The 22606-nt window shown below is 43.8% G+C and overlaps 1 protein-coding gene across 1 annotated transcript in view; it reads left to right on the top strand.

Moving 5' to 3' along the window:
- The window catches only part of LOC120027594 (ubiquitin-protein ligase E3C-like), a 37625-nt gene extending 16026 nt beyond the window's left edge, over positions 1–21599 (top strand). The window contains exons 15-24 of the mRNA XM_038972579.1: positions 199–303; positions 777–864; positions 5266–5363; positions 5680–5812; positions 6621–6868; positions 12943–13155; positions 16010–16198; positions 16351–16417; positions 18218–18348; positions 20313–21599. Of these exons, the coding sequence (XP_038828507.1) occupies positions 199–303; positions 777–864; positions 5266–5363; positions 5680–5812; positions 6621–6868; positions 12943–13155; positions 16010–16198; positions 16351–16417; positions 18218–18348; positions 20313–20483 (1443 nt within the window). The 3' untranslated portion in view covers positions 20484–21599. The remainder of the gene's footprint in view (positions 1–198; positions 304–776; positions 865–5265; positions 5364–5679; positions 5813–6620; positions 6869–12942; positions 13156–16009; positions 16199–16350; positions 16418–18217; positions 18349–20312) is intronic.
- Positions 21600–22606: the final 1007 nt, after the last annotated feature.

The following is a 22606-nucleotide window of genomic DNA, read 5'->3' on the forward strand; positions in this document are numbered from 1 at the left end:
ACTAGTATGTTTAACTTTTGTAACTTTTGGTTTCACATTTGTATTTTGTTGTACTTTCACCTATTCATTAAATAACCAACGTATTTTAATTAGTTTTTATATGAAGTAGAGAGACTGAGAAAGAACAGAGGGAGTGGTTTGTTCTCAGAGTCCTGAGTGTCTGACTTTTATTTGTGTTTATTGCTATTTATTTTGCAGGTCATCACTAACTTGGTAAAGATGGTGAAGGCTCGTGACATCAGACGACCATTCTGTCCAGCAGGCCATTGGCTTGCTGAAGAGGTCAACATCCGAGCAGATAAGGTAACCGTGCTCTCGGCCATTACGTCAGACTCATTGCCCTTAATGAGTTAATCCGTCTTATCACTCATATGCTTTACTCAATAACACTTCACTGACACTTCATTTGAACAATCCACCTTTATGACTGCATGCAGGGCTTATGAAGACCATTTAGTTTCTATATGTTATAACATCTACGGGATGCATGCAATGTCAGGAACTGAGCTACTGACATGTACCTTTAGGAGTATCTATGTACATGGTGTTAAGATGGATCGAATACGTTAACTTTATTGTCCAATTACATGGACATTCATTTTGTGAGGTCAGCATATAAAATACATTATAACACATGCAATACAAAACTACTGGGAAGTGACCATACATAGTCCCTGTGGCATACTGTCAGGCCATGTGTTGGGTCCACGTTATGTCCCATGTAGGATGTTGTTAGTATAGTCATGCTGACTGGAGCCGTGCTCGTCCCCCTCCAGGTGACCCAGTTGTACGTCCCTTCAGCCAGACACGTGTGGAGGACGCGGAGGATGGGACGCATCGGGCCCCTGCAGTCCACACTGGATGGTAGGATACAATATAGTAGCCCCAAAAAGTAGTTCCTGTTATGCATTAACGATGACGGTGGGAAACCCTGTGCATCCTAGCTATCCGGTATATAACTGTGCATATCCAGCTAGTGTTAGCATGGGGGAAGTGTGCCATGTTTTCCTATGGGAAACATGAACAGTTCCCTGTCTTAGTAATGCGTGTCTTTGGCATAAACCAACCACTGATGGTCGTCACAGAGTTTAGAAGTACAGTGAAACACCCTAATTGGGGTACAGGGAACACTGTGTGACCTCTGGTAAATGAAGCTCTTAGGTCAGCTCAGCTGTAATCTCAGGTTTGTTGTTTTCCTTCGAGTCACTCCAAAATGCCTCAGCGAAGTGCCAGGGAGGGCAATGGGCCGAGAGAGACAACCAGGCTCTTTTGCCCTTTAATTTAGAGCTGCGTCGCGGGACTCCGGCAGCGGGCAGAGAGCTGGTGTGAAAACAAACAGATAACAATGCGTGTATGATCTGCCTAATGCCACTCCAGCCAGCCCCGATACCTGGATCAATTCAATTAGCCTGAGAGTCCTGATGAGCGCAGCCACATCTGGCTGTATATTCGTCTGCCCTTTCTTCATTTCCTTAAATGGACAGGCCCCTCGGGTGATGAATGGCCAACGTATTGACCACTCCGGGCCATATTTCTCCTCAAAGATGGAAACCTGATGGGCGAAATGCAGATTTGATTGACTAATTGAGCTCTAAGGGAGACAATGAAGGGGTGGAGAATGGCGGTTTAACTTTGCTTTTGTGGCAGTTTTTGGTTCTAAACGGTTCCGAATGATGAGTTTAATACAAAACAACCGTCCGGGCGTGTTGGACGGGCAGCTCACAGTTGCGTTAATTGAAAGTGTGTGTTAGTGAGGAAGGGGGAGTTGAGGCAGGATTGAGCACTCTTTAATGGGCTGCCTGTAAACAGTCAGCTGGGTGGAGAGAGGGGGCCTAGCAGGTTTGTAATCAGGTAGGGAGTAGGGTTAGCAGGCATGCAGGATGGGGGGAAAACCCAATCCTTCCATTTCTCCAGTTATCTGGGTTTGGCCCCCTCCATGAATACGCGTCTGGGTTTTCTGTTCAGTGTTTGTCATTAGGGAGATGCAGGTCAAGAGTGTGGGGTTTAGATTCTGGTAGTGGGAAAGAGAAACCTCGGTGCAGCCTGGTCAGCATCTATCCACACACTGTGTGGTCATGGAAACCCTACATGGGGCTTTTAGGAAGCCCTACATTGGGCTTTTATTAGATGGATGGATGGATGAATTAGAGCCGGATGGATGGATAGATAACTAGATGGCGGATCAGATTGAATGGTCGGATAGTGTGGATAGATGGGTTAATTGATGAAGTGAAGATGGATGGATAAATGAATAAATAACTAGATGGATGGGTAGAAGACAGACAGATTGACTGTTACAGAGCAGTTTAAGCTAACGTTGTTGTACTGTGTTGTATGTAGTCATGCACGGGTCAGCTTTTTGGAGCCGGCCACATTAATTCCGAGCCCCACCCGATATCCGACATCAGGACAGATTTTTCTCCACAACCTGACCCACCTGCATAGAATTGTTCTGAGAGCCGATTCGTGACCTGCCAAATAACATCAATTTCTTTAGTTGCTTTTATGACTCCAGAGTAGTAGACTATTAGTGTATTCCCCGCATTAATTCATTTGTCTGCATGTCTATTCAGCGTTTGGATAAAAGGAAACCATGCCACGAATTAAGAACGATAGGCCTATCTTTTTATTTTCACGATGCGATGCGGCACATTGACAACTAAGATCTCTTTAAAAAAAGAGCCTTCTAACTAGCCTTCTACTCACCTAATGAAAGCCTATAGCCGACATAACTAAACAATACCTTGACATTCAATATTTAGATAAATAGTTTAATTGAAACTTAAATCAACAATTCCCAGAATCTAATAGGCTATGGGCTGCAAAAATAGCCTATATTTAGTAGGCTACTCAAACCTTTACCAGCCGCACCGGTTCAAATTTTATATGGCCTGGGTATGGTCAAAAACTGGTACGCGCAATGCTGTCGGGGGTACGTTATATATATATATTTCATATTTTCAAACAGTCCATTTATATTTTCTAACGGGGCTATACATTTGGGTGAGGTTTTTTTCTCGCCTGAGTAGCCTCGTTTCACTGCCAAAAATAATATTAAACCATCTAGTGTTCAGCGAAATAACAACACAATGTCAAATACAGGTAGCCTAGTCAAATAATTAACATCCAAACACATTAACCGTTACTCTCTCACGGGAATTCCACTAACGGTCCGTATGTAGACAAAAGTAGCTGCTGCTCATGTTGGTATCTGTACTGATGGCGCAAAAGCCATGACAGGGAGACATAGTGGAGGGGTAACCCGCATGCAAGCAGTTGCTCCCGACGCCACTTGGGTACACTGCAGCATCCACCGAGAGGCTCTTGCTGCCAAGGGAATGCCTGACAGCTTGAAAGACGTTTTGGACACTACAGTGAAAATGGTTAACGTTGTTAAAGCGAGGCCCCTGAACTCTCGTGTATTTTCTGCACTATGCAATGATATGAGCAGCGACCATGTAACGCTTTTACAACATACAGAAGTGCTCTGGTTATCAAGGGGCAAAGTATTGACACGTTTTTCTTAATTGAGAGACAAGCTTAAAGTTTTCTTTACTGACCATAATTTTCACTTGTCATCATGCAGGCGGTCAGACGAGTTTCTCACACGACTGGCCTATCTGGGTGATGTTTTTTCTCGCCTGAATGATCTGAATATAGGATTACAGGGGCTCTCCGCAACTATATTCAATGTGCGGGACAAAATTGAGGCTATGATTAAGAAGTTGGAGCTCTTCTCTGTCTGCATTAACAAAGACAACACACAGGTCTTTCCATCGTTGTATGATTTTTTGTGTGCAAATTAACTCAATTTACGGACAATGTCAGATGTGATATAGCGAAGCACCTGAGTGAGTTGGGTGAGCAATTACACAGTTACTTTCCCAAAACGGATGACACAAACAACTGGATTTGTTATCCCTTTCATGTCCTGCCTCCAGTCCACCTACCGATATCTGAACAAGAGGGCCTCATCGAAATTGCAACAAGCGGTTCTGTGAAAATTGAATTTAATCAGAAGCCACTGCCAGATTTCTGTATTGGGCTGCGCTCAGAGTATCCTGCCTTGGCAAATCGCGCTGTGAAGACACTGATGCCCTTTGCAACCACGTACCTATGTGAGAGTAGATTCTCGGCCCTCACTAGCATGAAAAATAAATACAGGCACAGACTGTGTGTGGAAATTGATTTAAGACCGATTCTCTCCAATACAATCCAACATTGCAGAGTTATGTGCATCCTTTCAAGCACACCCTTCTCATTAACCTGTGGTGAGTTATTCACAATTGTTGATGAACAAATAAGGTTTTATATGTAAGATGGTTAAATAAAGAGCAAAATTACTGATTATTATATTATTATTTGTGCCCTGGTCCTATAAGAGCTCTTTGTCACTTCCCACGAGCCGGGTTGTGACGACAACTCACACTCATTCTTATGTTTAATAAATGTATCGTATAGTTTGTGTGTGTGTTGCTGACCCTGGTGCTAGAGGGGGTACGCAGCTGGAGGTTGAATGTTTGAAGGGGTACGGGACTATAAAAAGTTTGGGAACCTCTGGTCTAAATGAACGAAAGCCTGAATAAAATGTAATTTTTTACTGATAGTTAACTGAATGATCTTAAACAAATACCTGCTTGCACTTTTGCAGGCTGTGTATCCATCTACCGGGTGGTTGTCCTCCCTGTCCACAAGACTATAAAATCCTTCCAACCCGGGGATTTCACTTCCGCAGCACCTGTTTCTACGATGGTGTATTTCACCATCATAACCTTTCGTTCTAATTCTCCTGTTACCTTAGCCATTTTCGTGTGAGCTAGGTGTCAGGGAAAATAAACTTGGCAACCCATTGTTGCGTGGCAGAAGGGAACATAAGCACTGCACGTGGACAAATTAGGCATGTTTCAGCACCACACATAATGGACAGTTCCCTGCTCCACTCTCACTGCATGGCTGGTAGCCTAAGCCTAGGCTATGTCTGCCTCACCGCTCACGTAATGGAATTTGCAACACAATTCAGCACAACAAGCTCCTGGCTTTTTATCTTAATTTTGAAACGTTTTCGAACCGCAATATAATTGTTCTGAACTGCGAGCCTCCCAGAGGGTAGGAAGAATGTTTTAATTTCACCCGCCTGCTGATTAAATTTTTTTTGTTGCGGGTCAACCGCGGGGGACCGTGGGTGTCCGACCAGATGCAGGACTCTACTGTATTGTTGTTGAAGACGAGGAAAAATAAAGGATGTTCAAATCTATTCTATTCTAGTGGGGATGGAGCCTCCACAGCTGTCTGTGTCTGAGGAGAGACACTTGGCCATCCTGACTGAGCTGCCCTTCGTCGTGCCCTTTGAGGAGCGAGTCAAGGTGCTCCACATCTCAGCCCTGCATATTGCTCCATGTACTTGTTATAAAACCGAAACCCTTGAGGAATAGTCTGTATAACTGACTTCATTTTCACCTCATTTATCAATGTGTCACTATATTAGTTATTCTAGAATTCGCAGACATTATCTCTCAGAAACCAATTGAAGAGAAAACAAGCACATAGCATTTGTTTACATTGTTTTATCGTCTTTATTTACTACCTCCATTAGAAATAGTCCATGTAGTCAGTATAGATGTCCTATAAAACCTGGCTGGCTGTAGTCAGTCATTTTAAATCTGCTTGTCCCTGGTGAAGATCTTCCAGAGACTGATCTACGCGGACAAGCGGGACGTCCAGGGAGACGGGCCGTTTCTGGACGGGATCAACGTCACCATCAGACGGAACTACATCTACGAGGACGCCTACGACAAGCTCTCCCCAGAAAACGGTACATGGTTAGGCTGAGGAGGGATACAGCTTGGTTAGAAGGGTAATGTCTCGGGCTGCGTCCCAATAGTCTCTCCTTTCTCCCAAAGTGCGCACTTGTTCACTTCCATTTGGATGGAAATTACTGGTATAATAAAGTAGTGAACGAGTGCACATTTCGGGACGCAGCCTCAGTTTCTAATATTTGTGGTCCATAAAATCCAGATTTTGTCGTCGAGGTTACAGATCCCATTAGAAATGAAGGCTAGCTTTCGCATCGGTCTCGGAACTGTGGGATTTATTTTAAGTCCCCTCTTTTGTGTTTGAATTTAAAAGAGCACTCGTTTGGCCATATGATTAAAGTGAGTAGTAGGAGACCTTGCCTTGGAGGGGCTGAAAACAATATAATTTATGTGACTTTCTATGTTATAGGTGCTCTGATTTATCACCGCACATGAATTATGCTGAAACGTGACCTCTTTTGATACGCTTTGTTTTGAATATTCCTCAGGTCAGAGAAATCATGCCTCAATGTGGAAAAGGGACAAAAAAAAACGCAAAAATAGATATTTTCTGTTTTATCCCTACATTTACAGTAGATTTTTAGATTGTAAATGTTAATAACATAACATGCATGCATGTATATTTCCATGTAGACTGTGCTTCTACTTTGAGTAGAAAACTCTGATCTTTCAAAAGAGGTGTCAGAATAAGGGAATTGAATCTAACTTTTTAATTTTTTTCATCATTTCTGGAAGTAAAATATAACAGGCCTTTTCTATATTTTCCTGTATTAACTTGATTACCCCCCTCGTGTCCCCTGTATCCAGAGGCGGACCTGAAGAAACGTATCCGGGTGCACCTGCTCAACGCCCACGGCCTGGACGAGGCGGGCATCGATGGAGGGGGCATCTTCCGTGAATTCCTCAACGAGCTGCTCAAGTCGGGCTTCAACCCCAACCAGGGGTTCTTCAAGACCACCAACGAGGGCCTTCTCTACCCCAGCCCCACCGCCCAGATGCTGGTGGGGGACTCCTTCGCCAGACACTACTACTTCCTGGGACGGATACTGGGGAAGGTAAAGTTATCAATATAAACATTTTATGTGTTTTATTGGATAGAGGAGAGACAGTGGAAAGATGGTGTTTCACAAAGGCAGTGGGCCGGGTTCGAACCCATGCCGACGCTGGGCAAACGTGTGCTGTTGGGGGGCTAGACCACCCAGGCGGCACTGGGAAAGGTAAAGCTGTCTATTTCCAGGTCTCTGTAAAAGTCAGTGTTCTTGTGTAGTCAATACAGTGTAAAGTGGAGCCTCTAGCTAGGTTCCATTAACTTGTCCAGTGATCTCTTTGATGATATCTAGAACGTTTGAAAAGAAGGTAGATTGCCTGCCATGGGTGCGTTTCCATTGAGCTGTCTTGTCTAAAAACAGCTGGACATAATGACGTTTCACCTGAAGAAAAAAATTCCCCATTATCCATTTAAGCAAATTGCTGTTCTGCCCTTGAGCAAGGCAGTTAACCCCCAACAACAACTGCTCCCCGGGTGCCGATGACGTGGACGTCGATTAAGGCAGACCCCCGCACCTCTGATTCAGAGGGGTTGGGTTAATGCGGAAGACACATTTCAGTTGAATGTATTCAGCTGTGCAACTAACTTTCCCTTTCCCATTAACTGGCGAAGGCCTGTATGGCCGGCCCACCTATCGGTTTCATTTAAAAAAAAATATATATATTTTTTTAATTTAATTAGGGAAGTCAGTTAAGAACACATTCTTATTTACAATGACGGCCTAGGAACAGTGGGTTAACTGCCTTGTTCAGGGGCAGAACAACAGATTTTTACCTTGTCAGCTCAGGGATTCGATCTAGCAACTTTTCGGTTACTGGCCCAACGCTCTAACCACTAGGCTACCTGCCGCCGCATATCTCAGGTAGCCTGCAAAAGCCAGCATGGATAGTAGTAGGGCTAACCCCATTTAGTCGACTGGTCCATTGTTTGGTCAATATGCTGTTGGTCGACCAAGATATTTTTTAGTCGAGCAGTGGCAAATATATAGAAAGGAGTGATGGCACACGAGACACCTGTCTGATTCATGCCTGTGAGTGGACTAATCCATTGCGGAGGCCTCGGAGATGGCACACCAGTATCACCAGTAGTACATTTACCGTTAATTCCCATCATTTCCACGTTTGTTAGTGCATTCAGTATATTATTGTTACAGTCTTACTGTTGTAATTGTAGGAGTGGACACGTTTTTTGCAGAGCGCACAACCTTAATTCCATTCCAATTTATTCATTCTTTTGTTCGAAGCGCTCCTGTCAATCTTGAGTAAGGACACGCTCTTGATTATGCATAGAACTAGGCCTAGGCTACCTGGCCAGCGCACAAATGTAGGCCTAGAAATGTGGGGATCTGATACTATTTCTGATTGTCTTAACTCACCATCACTGTGGAGCTTCTCAAATAAATGTTTTATTCATCTCAAACAGTAATTTAACAAGTCTTCTACCTGCCGGCTGCAATGTTTTTATTTGTTGGCTTTATGTAGGCTATTTTTACGTATTGGCAATGGCAATAGAAGTTACGTTTAGATTTGTATCATTTTCATTTAGATCGAGTTTTGATTAGCCACATGACATTGATTTTGAGATATGAAGACCTTATTATAAATGAAATTAAACTGGCACGCAGATCAGTAGAAATGGTACGATAACGTGGCACTCCAAATGGAAAGGGTTGCCGACCGCTGGTGTAGCCTATTACCAGCAACTTCAGGAGCTTAAAGGCAGAATCAGCGAAGGCCAACAGCACTGGGCAGCGGAGGGTCGGGAATAGTTATTTTTCTTCTTCTGGTTAGGCTATATCATTTTAATTTTTAATCGCAGTGCTTAAAGCATTAGACAAGTTCAGTAGCCTAAATATAGTTGATTTTATTCAAACAGGGTGTGTCTATTATATATGGAAAAATAAACGTTTTAACAGAACACAACAGTCGACTTGTCGACCAATATTTTTTGGGGTCAGGGACAAAAAATATTTGCCATTTAGGCCATTCAAATAATTGTGTGTGCTTACTTATCGCCATTGTGTAACTTGCACTCGTAGGCCTAGAGTTCTGAACCAATTTGATGGTGAAACTTCAAATTGCAATGTGAAGCAATTCAGTCATTCTTGAAAGTCAAGACAATCCTTGTCTTGCAAAAGCATTTTTTTATTGTTGAATAAATGGATATTGCAAGCTGTGTGCATTTAGAATTAAATGTTGAGTGGAGCTTATAGTTACGTGATAACATCACGTGCCATTTTCCATAATTTGTCGCAATAAAGTTGAACAAAAGAAAAATCCACTCCGTCGAACGGATAAATATTTATTTGATCTTTGGAAAATTTCTCCTGCATCTGCCGTTTCCATTACAAATGACTTTGCATTTGTGGAATAAACCTGGGTCAATGGGAACCTGCCTAATGTCACAGACAATGGAAGAATGAGATGCTAAAATGCTTGCAGCAGGAACCCAAGGGTGTAGTTATTATCACCAGGTATCTTCAAGCATTAACGGAAACAACAAGCACCTCTAATGTTGTAATTAGATGGTAAACCAACCAATGTGTGTAAGTAGATGGTAGGTAAACCAACCAACGTTTGATGAAGTCTAATCAGTTAATGAGATGTGAAATGTAGTCGGCAACACCGCGCTCCTGTACCTCAGGGAGGGGGTTCTGGCCTGCCCTCTTGTGGTCCTTCTCTGACGGTCACACTGTGCCCCAGACACCAGCAGATCATCTGGGTTTGACCAGAGATCACTACCAATGAGGCTGCCCTAACATTGAATAACAGAGGTACAGTACAGGGACAAGGCTGATTCATTATAACATGCAATGGTTGTTAGTATTTCAACTTGACTTCATATCTAACAAAGGTGTTTGTTGTCCTTGATAATTATAATTTTTTTATCAAGTGATGTCCAAGAATGTGACCAGTTTGAATGGAATAAGCTATAGAGCTTGAACCCGAGTTTGGTTTATTAACCCTACAGCATGTGCAATCTTTGATGGCTTTGTTTTTCTTTTCCCCTCCCTGATGGCACAATTTATTAGAGCCTAATGTTTTTAAATGTTCTTTAATGAATGTGCTGGCTGATTGTTTATCGAGATGCTGTGAGAGAGAGAGAGTGTGTGTGTGAGTCGGGAAGAGGGGTCATCTCATTCTCAACGGGAGAAGAATGACCTCATGACAACCAGCCCCCTCTCAATATGGCCTTCCATTAGCCAGTGATTCTTTCCTCGTTGTTTGTGGAGCGATTGCATTTGGCCGGGCGCTAAATCAGCGCCAGCCCCCCGCCGTCAGGGACATAAATAAGCGGTCAAAGCATGTGGTAATAGCATTTTGATCTGAAAGTCCTCTCCCGCTCTCTCTCTCTCTCTCTCACTCTCTCCAAGATGGTCCCGTCCACTCGTCAGAGCACCATAACTCCTCCTGGGCTTTGGCCCTAAATAGCACCCTATTCCCTTTTTATAGTGCACTACTTTTGACCAGTCATATGGGCCCTTGTCAAAGTAGTGCACTACATAGGGCTTTAGGGTGCCATTTGGGACTAGGCCTGGTCTCTCTCTGTATTCGTCCCGCTGTGAAATGGCCAGTCAGCTGCTAGCAGCATGCTCTGCTCCCCCCTCCCCACTCACTACAGCTAATGGCTCAGGCAATAAAGGTGGGGGAAATTATTTTGAATTTGGCTTTCAATTAACCCTACCTAAAGTTCTCTCTTTCTCCATAAATACGGGCTTGTGAGTGCTCGTTTGAGTGGTGTATTGATATTTGTTTAGTGCTGTTATTGGCGATGAACCGTTGCGGAAAGATGGAACTGTTATAGATTAGGATTGCATCACTGCTGCGCTGAGATGCGTGGTACACACGCCAAGGCCTATGGGACACAGGAGATTAATATAGTTAATGAATGGCCTCCTGGCCTGCCATTGTTGTGGAGGTAATGTATTCTCGTCAGGAGTGGGCCTGTTTGTGGTACTCACTGAAATTGTATTGGACATCACAATATGGGCTATCGCTCTTCCTAACTTGTCCTCCCAACTGACATGTCTAAAGGTTGACTCCACAAACAGAAACCACATAACATTACAGACCACATGAGTATATAATGAGAATGAAAGCATATTGAATTCTCATAGCCTTCAGTATTGTATCTCTCTAGCACCTGGAGTCTAAGGTAAGGTTGCTGGTCTCTCACTGTTCTCTCTGGCATCTAAAAGCAACCGTGCAAATCGCCTCAAGTTAACGTCAAACCAAATAATTGAGTTGATTTTAGTTGATTTGGTCATGGGGAGAAAAAAAATATATTCCTGTTGCTGAAGTTTGACTAATGTGTTTGGCTTACAGTTCCTCGTGGCTCATAGACTGATTTCAGAGTGAGGAACCATCCAAGTTGTAAAATACTGAACTTCCCCTTTAAGATGCTGTGCCGGCTGGTCGCTGTTTTCGGAGCCCCTCTTCTTCCCGACTCTTTTGTTGGGCTATTAAAGAGAGAGGTCTCCTGTTGCCAGTCTCACAGCTCCACATCACTGTCCAGCCAGGCTCCCAGTAACCTTCAGTAGGACGTGTGGATCAGACTGCCCCCCTCCTCTCCACGCCTCACCCATTACTCACCCCATCCATCCACCTGGAACACCCACCCTGCCCCTTCATGATAGTGCACTGCACCCAAAAGCCCTGTATTGTTAGCCCTGACCTGCCCTCCAAACTCTCTCAGGGTGGCTGAAGTTGTGTGTGTTTGTTTGCACCCCTCCCTCCTCATCCCTCCCTCCCTCACCCTCCTCCGTCCTCCCTAGTGCCTTTCCTCATTGATCTACCCGGTCGGACTAAAAGTTCCCCTTCAGAGGTGTCCAGGTTGCACCCCTGATTGATAGTGATGCGTTTGAAAGGCATTATATTTTGATTGATTCTTAATGTTGTAAATTAAGGGATTTATTTGGCAGCTAACAGAAGGCAACCTGCAATGTTGTCGGGCGTTTATTCTCCCTGATGGCGCCGCGATCTGTTTTAATTTGCGTTGCCACTGCACTCACTTATATTAAAAGGGGACGGTCCATAATTAATCAGTTTTATCCCGAGTCATTTTGGCACAATTTCTGGCAATAAACACCCATAAATAAAGCGACCGAAAAAAATATATATATATGCCACATGTTTTTACTCTTCCCCCATACAGGTCTACTTATTGCCACCTCTTCCCGGCACTGTGTTGTTATTGATAGGTTTCAAGGGGGCACGCGGCGCATATGGTCAGGGAATTCGTAGAGACTCCCCGAGAAATGCTGAGTGGATTAATTTGCATAAACAATAGACTGTGTTTGAAGTTGCCCAATTAACCTGTGTTTAGAAAATAGCCAGGGATTTATGCCTGCTTATGTGTTTTAAGATGCATGCATTATGGAAATGGTGTAGATTTATAATCCATTTAGCTGATGTGGTCAGGATTTTTTTAGTGCAATCATTTATAAGGACCTGTATATTTAATGCTTGGAACGGGCTCTTTTCTTTAGGACAATTCCAGTACATTAGCTCCCCGTTTTATGAGTCACCTGCTTGGCCATGGTTCTTAATGGCAGCCCAGGTCAAGGATAGAATTTACATTTGTAAAGTTTGAGGCGGGCAGATTTGAAAGCCAGTATGTTTTAGACAGATTATGTTCTTGTGTTGCGCTCTTGCGCCGATGTGAACTGATTTACTACGTTATCGCTTTCACATCCGGTGTTCTGGTCACTCTTTTAATAATGCGTTTCGTAATGGTTTTTAATTGAAAACAGCAAAGGTAGCTCTCATCTTTACCCATTGTTGTTATTGATTCTTCTCTTCACTGTTCTGTCACTGGTTATGTTAGTCTGATTTGTATGACTTTATCATGACCTCAAGAAATAATATATGCCATTTAGCAGACGCTTTTATCCAAAGCGACTTACACTCATCCACACATATATTTTCGTACGGGTGGCCACAGCTGGAATTGAACCAATGATCCTGGTGTTGGAAGCACCATGCTCTACCAACTGAGCCACACAGGATCACATCATGTTATCATGACCTTTTGACCTGAGTTAATCTATGACCCTGACCTTTGTTTCCTGTCTCCCTATAGGCCCTGTATGAGAACATGCTGGTGGAGCTGCCATTTGCCAGTTTCTTCCTGTCGAAGCTGCTGGGAACCAGTGCAGATGTGGACATCCACCACCTGGCCTCGCTGGACCCCGAGATGTACCGCAACCTGCTCTTCCTCAAGAGCTACGAGGACGATGTGGAGGACCTGGGACTCAACTTCACCATCGTCAACAATGACCTGGGAGAGGCACAGGTGTGTGAGTGTGCGGGTGTGTGTTTTGGGTGGGTGTGTGGGTATCCGTGTGTGTTTTGTGGGGGGGGGTAAATAATTCACACACTACCACTCTCAGTATTATTCTCTCTCTATCATCTTTGATTGCCAGTGCCTCTTCCTCATTCGTGCCTGTTTCTGTGGCCTTGTCATTCTGTCCTTCTCTTCATTCCCTTTGTCCTGTTCTCTCCTTCATGTCGGTCTCTAGCTGCCACCCTCCCCGCTCCCTCACTCTCTCTATACGCTCTCCCTGTGAGGTGTTAATAATTAAATTCCCTCACATTGTCTGTATTTGGCGCTGAGAGAGATAAAGCACGTCGCCCGCTCTCGCCCTGACTGCTGCCGTGCAGCGGGGAATAGAAGGCTCTATGTTGACCGTTCCACCAAACGGGCCTTCGAGCAATTATCTCGGAACACGCCTGAGAGGCGCGACTTTCGCCACTTTAGCACGTTCACCACGTCTGAGCCTGGCTGATTTGACAGAGAGGGCCTATTCAGTGCCCTCTGGTCCCCCTCACCAGTCTCCCCGGGCTGGGTTAAGCACTCTACCCACTCCGCCTGTTTGCTCAGGGCCTTAGCTTTTCTTATTAGCTCCTCTTTAAACAGGCTTGAACAGTGTCGTTAGAATGTAGCCCGCATTTGCAAATAGGGCATTGCAAATACAATACCGAAAACAATTTGCGGGAGATTAGGCACACACTCAGGGGCAGACTGGCCTATATATGCCCTCGGGAGATAGTCAAAGCAAGCAAACAAGATAAAGACAGTCATTCGCATGCAATAAGGTGTGGAGTCAATATGACCTGGAATCGCGTAACGTTACGGATTCAGAATGACCCGTTTGTTAAAAACATTGTCGATTCCATCATTTTCTGTATTACCTTTTGACTGAAATGTTGTTAAATTAAAGGTAATATAGATACCTTCTACAGAAGGGGTTTATTACTGGGAAGTATCTAACAACGGTGTGCAATACGAGCAAGCTGACTAAAGTACCCTTTTGTGGTGCTTAATTTTCTCTTTAAAACTTCTTATGGGTCAAATCCCGTTAGCGGGATCGATTTGACAACATCCTGTGAAATGGCAGAGCGCCAAATTCAAATTAAATTATTAGAATTATTTAACTTTCATACAATCACAAGTGCAATACACCAAAATGAAGCTTAACTTCTTGTTAATCCAGCCAGCGTGTCAGATTTCAAAAAGGCTTTACGGCGAAAGCAAACCATGCTATTATCTGAGGACAGCACCCCATCAAACAAACACATGACAATCATATTTCAACCCGCCAGGCGCGACACAAAACTCAGAAATAACGATATAATTCATGCCTTACCTTTGAAGATCTTCTTCTGTGGGCACTCTATGTCCCATAAACATCACAAATGGTATTTTTGTTTGATTAATTCCGTCGTTATATCCCCAAAATGTCCATTTATTTGGCATGTTTGATTCAGAAAAACACTGGTTCAAAGTCGCCAAACATGACTACAAATTATCTAATAAATTGTAATCTTGGTTCAAACAACTTTCCTAATCCAACTTTAGGTATTTTCAAACGTAAATAATCGACACAATTTAAGACGGGATAAACTGTGTTCAATAGAGGATAAAATGAAAGTGGAGCGAGCGCCAGGTCGTGCGCCTCGTCGTGCGCCTCAAACTAAAGAGTCCACTTGGCTATACTCCCAGAAAGGAAAGGGCTACTTCTTCACTACTCAAAGGAAAAACATCAACCAATTTCTAAAGACTGTTGACATCTAGTGGAAGCAATAGGAACTGCAAGCATATTTCTATTAAAACGGGCTTGCCATAGAAAACTAATGGAAAAGAGATTGACCTAAAAATAAATCCCTGGATGGATTGTGCTTGGGGTTTTGCCTGCCAAATCAGTTCTGTTATACTCACAGACATTATTCAAACAGTTTTAGAAACTTCAGAGTGTTTTCTATCCAAATCGACTAATAATATGCATATCCTAGCTTCTGGGCCTGAGTAGCAGGCAGTTTACTTTGGGCACGCTTTTCATCCGGACGTGAAAATACCGCCTCCTAGCCTAGAGAGGTTAACCCACTTTGTAGAGCAAACATTTGGCAGGGGGACATGCCCCCGCACCCCCTTAGATGTCGAGTATCCACATTATTGAAAATAGTTAAGATTTTTAGGAACACAATGATTTTAGTATCATAAGTATCATAAACTCCTAAATTATCTGGATTATTTCACTGTGATTATTTGGTATGTGTCTTAACTCCTCCAAAACCATTCAATCGATATACAAACTACTCCAGGAAGGGGAGAGATCAGGATTTGTGACCCAAAGCTCAACAAACTATAGCTGATGAAACAGGTTGGTGGAAGAATCTTGTGCCAAACTTTTAATGGACCAGCAGCTGTTCATGGACCATACCAAAGCCAGGAACCGAGAACTGGTCCTTATCCCTAGCGCACTGTCCCATCTTAAGCCTGCCAAACCGACCCCTGGGTCCCTTTGCCTGATCAGCGATTTCTCCCATTGCTCCACTGGTACCCTCAAACAAGCTGTTTGGGCCTAAACACTCTAAAGTGCTAGTCTTGTGTTCAGCATTGTTGAGAGTTTGCCTCCAATGACACAATAATACTACATGCTCCACTACCAAATTTCTACTTTGCATTTTGCGTGACACTTGATTGACACTTTACCTGTGAACACATGCCTTGACTCTCTGTTTTCAAATTGAGAAAGGAATACCCTCAGTAAAATGTGTTCAGGGTGACATGTTCCCTCTCTCTCCTGGTTGCCTTCTACGTGGCTATGTGATTAATGCCTGTATGTCTGACGGGTTCTTTCTTCCAGGTGGTTGAGCTGAAGCCGGGAGGGAAGGACATCCCTGTGTCCACGGCCAACAGGATAGCATACATCCATTTAGTGGCTGATTACCGACTCAACAAACAGATCAGGCCCCACTGCCTGGCCTTCAGACAGGGCCTGGCCAACGTGGTAAACCTGGAGTGGCTGCGCATGTTTGACCAGCAGGAGATCCAGGTAACTTGGATTTTCACTAGGTTGGCAAAATTCTGGCAACTTTCCCATGATTACTGGAAATTGCCTGAATTTTGCAACTCTATTCACATTACTTGCACACATAAAGATACATTTCTAATTATTCTTCATCAATCTTTGCTTTCCCACTACAGGTTTTGATATCTGGAGCTCATGTGCCCATTTGCCTTGACGACCTGAAGACGTTTACAAACTACTCAGGTATGATCGCATTATGGATGGTTTATAAAACTTTATTGCAAGAAACCAAAACTTCTTAGGCTCAGTCATAATGGTGAAAATGATATCTAAGTGATACTCAGTTACTAGTAGTAGGAGTAACTGCTTTTGTCATTTAATGTGTTGACCACCCCTCATCACTGTCAAACGCTCCCTAAAACACTTCAGCGAGCAGGCCTTTCTAATCGACCTGGCCCGGGTATCCTGTAAGGATATTGACCTCTTTCCGTCAGTAGAGGACCTCTGGCAGTCTCTATGGGGGTGTCACAGGGTTCAATTCTCGGGCCGACTCTCTTCTCTGTTTACATCAATGATGTCGCTCTTGCTGCTGGTGATTCTCTGATCCACCTCTACGCAGACAACACCATTCTGTATACTTCTGGCCCTTCTTTGGACACTGTGTTAACTAACCTCCAGACGAGCTTCAATGCCATACAACTCTCCTTCTGTGGCCTCCAACTGCTCTTAAATGCAAGTAAAACTAAATGCATGCTCTTCAACCGATCGCTGCCCGCACCTGCCCGTCCGTCCAGCATCACTACTCTGGATGGTTCTGACTTAGAATATGTGGACAACTACAAATACCTAGGTGTCTGGTTAGACCGTAAACTCTCTTTCCAGACTCACATTAAGCATCTCCAATCCAAAATTAAATCTAGAATCGGCTTCCTATTTTGCAACAAAGCCTCCTTCACTCATGCTGCCAAACATACCCTCGTAAAACTGATTATCCTGCCGATCCTTGACTTTGGCGATGTCATTTACAAAATAGCCTCCAACACTCTACTCAGCAAATTGGATGCAGTCTATCACAGTGCCATCCATTTTGTCACCAATGCCCCATATACTACCCACCACTGCGACCTGTATGCTCTCGTTGGCTGGCCCTCGCTTCATATTCGTCGTCAAACCCACTGGCTCCAGGTCATCTATAAGTCTTTGCTAGGTAAAGCCCCGCCTTATCTCAGCTTACTGGTCACCATAGCAGCACCCACCCGTAGCACGCGCTCCAGCAGTTATATTTCACTGGTCACCACCAAAGCCAATTCCCCCTTTGGCCGCCTTTCCTTCCAGTTCTCTGCTGCCAATGACTGGAACGAACTGCAAAAATCACTGAAGCTGGAGACTCATATCTCCCTCACTAACTTTAAGCACCAGCTGTCAGAACCAGCTCACAGATCACTGCACTTGTACATAACCCATCTGTAAATAGCCCATCCAACTACCTCATTCCTATACTGTTATTTATTTATTTTTCTCCTTTGCACCCCAGTATCTCTACTTGGACATTCATCTTCTGCACATCTCACTCCAGTGTTTTTAATTGCTATATTGTAATTATTTCGCCACTATGGCCTATTTATTGCCTTACCTCCCTTATTCTACCTCTTTTGCGCACACTGTATATAGACTTTCTATTGTATTATTGACTGTATGTTTGTTTATTCCATGTGTAACTATGTGTTGTTGTTTGTGTCGCACTGCTTTGCTTTATCTTGGCCAGATCGCAGTTGTAAATGAGAACTTGTTCTCAACTAGCCTACCTGGTTAAATAAAGGTGAAATAAAAAAAACAGGAGGATTTCCATAGAGTTAACTGTCACGCTTTCCTGTCAACTTCATGGGCCAGGTGGCCTAGTCATGGGATACGGTTGCTCTCTAAAGAACAATGTGTGGTGGTCGAGATGGTATGACTGGCATGACAACTACTTCTGTCTGCCAGTGGATTCATTTACTGTTTAAAAAAAAAATATTGTCCTTTCTCTGTCCCTCTCTTCTCCAGGTGGTTACACTGCCACCCACCCTGTCATTACCATCTTCTGGGAGGTGGTAGAGAGCTTCACCGATGAAGAGAAACGCAAGCTGCTCAAGTTTGTCACCAGTTGCTCGCGGCCTCCTCTCCTGGGCTTCAAGGTGAGGGTTGACCAAAAGTTCACCCTGTCAGTTTGTTCCTGCGCCCGTTTTATTTTCTACCCTCCGTCTGGTGTTGTTGATTGTAGCCGGTGCTATCCGGGGTTTAACCAAACACTCTGGGTACCAAATGGCACCCTATTCCCTATCTAATGCACACATTGACCAAAAGTTGTGCACTATATAGGGAGCCGTTTGGGACGCAGCCCCCCCCCCCCCCCCCCAGACAAAGGCCAGCACTATGGAGTGTTCACTGTTCTAATGGGCATGTAATGAAAATACCTGTCCTGATGACACCCTCCGATGAACATTTTCAAATTGGGCTTAGTGATAAGACTCCTAAGGCTCCCTGGTTCATGCTTATCTTATCCTGCACTGTGGTTTACAGCCCTTCTCTGGATTATTAGCACGGTTGGCTCGTGAGTAGTAGTGAAGTTAGTTTCACATTATTAATGATTTCCTCTTTCTTTAGTTGGGCACAGGGTATAACCCCAGAATGAATATACTAGTTTTTAATAGCCCGACCCCAAAAACTAGCACCAAAACATTGCTGTAACATCATCGAAAACTGTTTGTTTCCAAAATGACTTCAGCCAAGAGCTGAAACCTGTGCTGAAATGGTGGAATTGCGTTTATCGGAATTACCATTATCGTGTCATCAGCCGTTTCACTTTCCTAATGACTTGATTTATAGGGACACTAAAACGGTTGGAAATAGAAAAGAGAGCAACGCTGAAATCCATTAGGACTTTTATATACACACCGTACTTAGGATAACCAGCTGTAATTGTCATATGATTGGTTTTATTACGGTTTGTTGCCGTCTTTAGTTAAGAATACTTAAGTACTCCCACAGTGGGGAGAGAGAAGAGGGTACGGGTGGGAACACTCCTAAAAATCTCCCTTGGTGGCTTAGGAAGGAGGGCTGGAGAGCTCCCCCCTGTTTAATGAATTTGACATTGGGGAGTGTGTGGATGTGATGTCCTTGCCCTTCCCGGTTTCTTCCCCACTCCCGGTCTCCTCCTGATCTCCTCTCTGGGCCCGGAGAGGGGGCGATGATGGTGATTGGTAGGGTGGGGGGCGGGGAGCGGCCCCTGACCCTAACCCTGGGCCCGTGCCAGACCAGCCTTAATTAGCTGCCGTAAACGTCCCGAAGATTCATTAGCGGAGAAATAGCTCTTTCACGAGAAGCCATTTAAAAAGATGATGGATAGCCTCTTTTTCCAGAATGATCGCTTCCATAATGACACTTTCTCAATAAGGAACGATAGTTTAATACGATAATTGTCCGAAAAATGCCGTCGTTACCGCCGAGCCCCCCAGGAACCATTTAACTAGGCTGGTATAGGCGCTGAACCCCACGCCACGCTCCTAATCTTTAAATAGCTATAGAGCGGCTGGACGTTAGAAACAGAAAGGATGATTCCTGTGGATTCTGATGGAAACCGTCAATGGGTGCGCTCCAAATGGCACCTATTCCCTATATAGTGCTGCCACCCTTGACCAGGGACCATAGGAAAACCTATAGGGTTCTGGTCAAAAGTAGTGTACTATATAGGGAATAGGGTGCCATTTGGGATGCGGCCAGTGTCTTGGCCTTGATGATGTGAGTGGAGATAGCCTGGCCTCTTCACCAGAAAGTGTCATTTTATAAAGTGCCAGACTGAAAACATGAAATTACCATTTGCTACTCTTGCTCAGCATCCAAGTGTCACACTCGGTCTCCTTCAAACATAATAGCCTATTTTAATTGTATATCCACGCTTTTTTCACGGCTTATCACATTTATATCCTGACGTCGCTTGTAATGAATTATTTTGTCCAGAAAAAAAACTGTTGTATCACTAGTGTTATGCCAAATGCGTGGTACATCAGTTGTATGAATTGAATGTATAAAGGGCCTCCGTGGCCCTCCTGAACCTCTAGTTTGACACAGTTCTCCCTCCCCATCTCACCCATATTTCCAGGAACTGTACCCAGCTTTCTGCATACATAACGGGGGGAATGACCTAGAGCGCCTGCCCACAGCTTCCACCTGTATGAACCTGCTTAAGCTGCCCGAGTTCTGCGACCAGCACCTGATGAGGAACAAGCTTCTGTACGCCATTGAGTCCTCCGCAGGCTTCGAGCTCAGCTGAGGGGGGACATCTGTGTCTTACTCCCTGCAACCACTGATTCAATTGACATGGACGGGCCAGAGAAGACTTCCTGTTGAGAGCGAGAGAACGAACATGATGAACTGATATCTCTCTTTGACTGTGTGTAGAACAGAAACGGGGGTGAAGGGATTGTCACCCAAGAGTGGGACGAGGGAAGAATGGAGGGGGGGGGGCGCAGAATGTTTTGGTTTTAAAGTAACTTACATGTGTATTCAAAATCCCCAAAAGAGCAGCAACAATAGAATCTCGAGGCTGTTTTTTTAAGACTTTGCGCAAAAGAAACAGACAAGATCTACTGTGAGTGTGTCCATGACCCTTCAGCAGAGTGCATTATGAAATAAATGACAATAACAATCGTGTTCACCAAAGATCGAACAGTGCTGTCTGAGGAGGAGAGAGGAACCGGCAATAAGAGGACAGAAATGGGGTGACACACAGGACTGCAGCACTCCTTACACTTCTGTCTCAAGGGCTTTGAGAGGGCCAGCTTGTCTGTTAGGGGCCTGTCCCTAATGGCATCCTATGGCCCTGGCCAAAAGTAGTGAACTATAAAGGGACTTGGGTGCCATTTAGGACACGTTTTCTACTAGAGGTAATATAAACTCACTTAGTTTTGTGATTACTGTAATTATTATTATTAATAGTAATTTCATAACATAAAAATGCAAATGCTTTGGGCAGGCTACTGTGTTGTTTTTCAAGGCAAAGAGACGAGTATTGCTAAGAGAGTGGACTATTGATTATGGAATATTTGTGAATATGTATATGTGTTTACACCACTCTTGTACGATTCCTTTAATCAGTATTTGTACAGGTTGCTTTTCTTGTGTTTTGAATGAAGGCCTCGTGTTCTCACACACATTAAAGTGAACCATCTATTCTACAGTATGTGCCCTGGCTGCAGTGATTATCCACCTATGGAGCAACAGCTGTGGATGCGTCCCAAGTGGCACCCTATTCCCTAATTAGTGAATAAGGTGTCATTTGGGATGGACACTGTCAAGTTGATAAGGCTAGTGAAACCTGACTATCCATGTATCACCAGACTGGAAAAATCTGTCTCTGAATATGATTAAATATGTTTTTTTTTTTGTTTTTTTGCATTGAAGTCTATTTTTTTGTTGCCAGGTTATTTACAGTGAAGAACCTGGACATAAAACAAGCTGCTTTGTGGGTAATTTACAGTGAAGGACCTGGACATAAAACAAGGTGCTTTGTGGGGAAATCTCCAGCATTTTATTGCCCTCTGACATACAGTATAATGAAATAAACATCCAGTTAAGAAACACAGAGCGGAAACTATTCTAAGATTATGGGCCTTAGTCATAAATCTGCCTGAGTCCTGATGCAGTTGGGGGATTTTTTTTTTTATCCCTCTGGACCATTTCCATCCATTCCTCCTCTCTATCTTGTGTCCCAAATGGCACCCTATTACCTATATAGTGCTCTACTTTTGACCTATAGAGCTCTGGTAGTAGTGCCATTTGGGATGCAACCCTGGAATAGCCAACCAATGCCTCTTTCCGAACTCAAATCCCATGCATCCAACAGGCCAGGGGGGAACTCAAAGCAGTTTGGGTCTTAAAAAGATGACTTCTCAAACAGGAATGAGGGATTCATATGAATTACAGAGATATTTATTTAGGGAATTGGCCTATCTGGATAGAGCCAAATTGAAACGTTTCTTACAGAACTGTGAAAAGAATATGCATAACCATGGTAACAATTGAAAGGAAACAGTTTGGATATCATGGGGAAATTATTAGCCTAAAGGTGAGTAGGCCTACGCAACGGTTCACGTGACAAGACAATCCAAACATTACGCACTTGATTTGATTTGAATTTTACATTTACTCTACTTTTCGCAGGAAATACCCAGGATACATTAAATAACACTATTCCTGGAAAATGTTGGTGTAGGTGCAACATAAAACACAAGGGTTTAAGTGAGGACTAAATGGTGTCTCCGAAATGTGCACAGTTCCTAACCTAAGCAATTTCAATGCACTTTTATGAATCAAAGAAGTCTCCAACTATAAGGTACTTTTCTTTACTAGCTGTGCCTTGAGGAACGAGAGCAAGCACACTTGTAGGCTAGTTGT

Source organism: Salvelinus namaycush, chromosome 33 (assembly GCF_016432855.1).
Source record: "Salvelinus namaycush isolate Seneca chromosome 33, SaNama_1.0, whole genome shotgun sequence".
NCBI classification, from domain to species: Eukaryota; Metazoa; Chordata; class Actinopteri; order Salmoniformes; family Salmonidae; genus Salvelinus; species Salvelinus namaycush.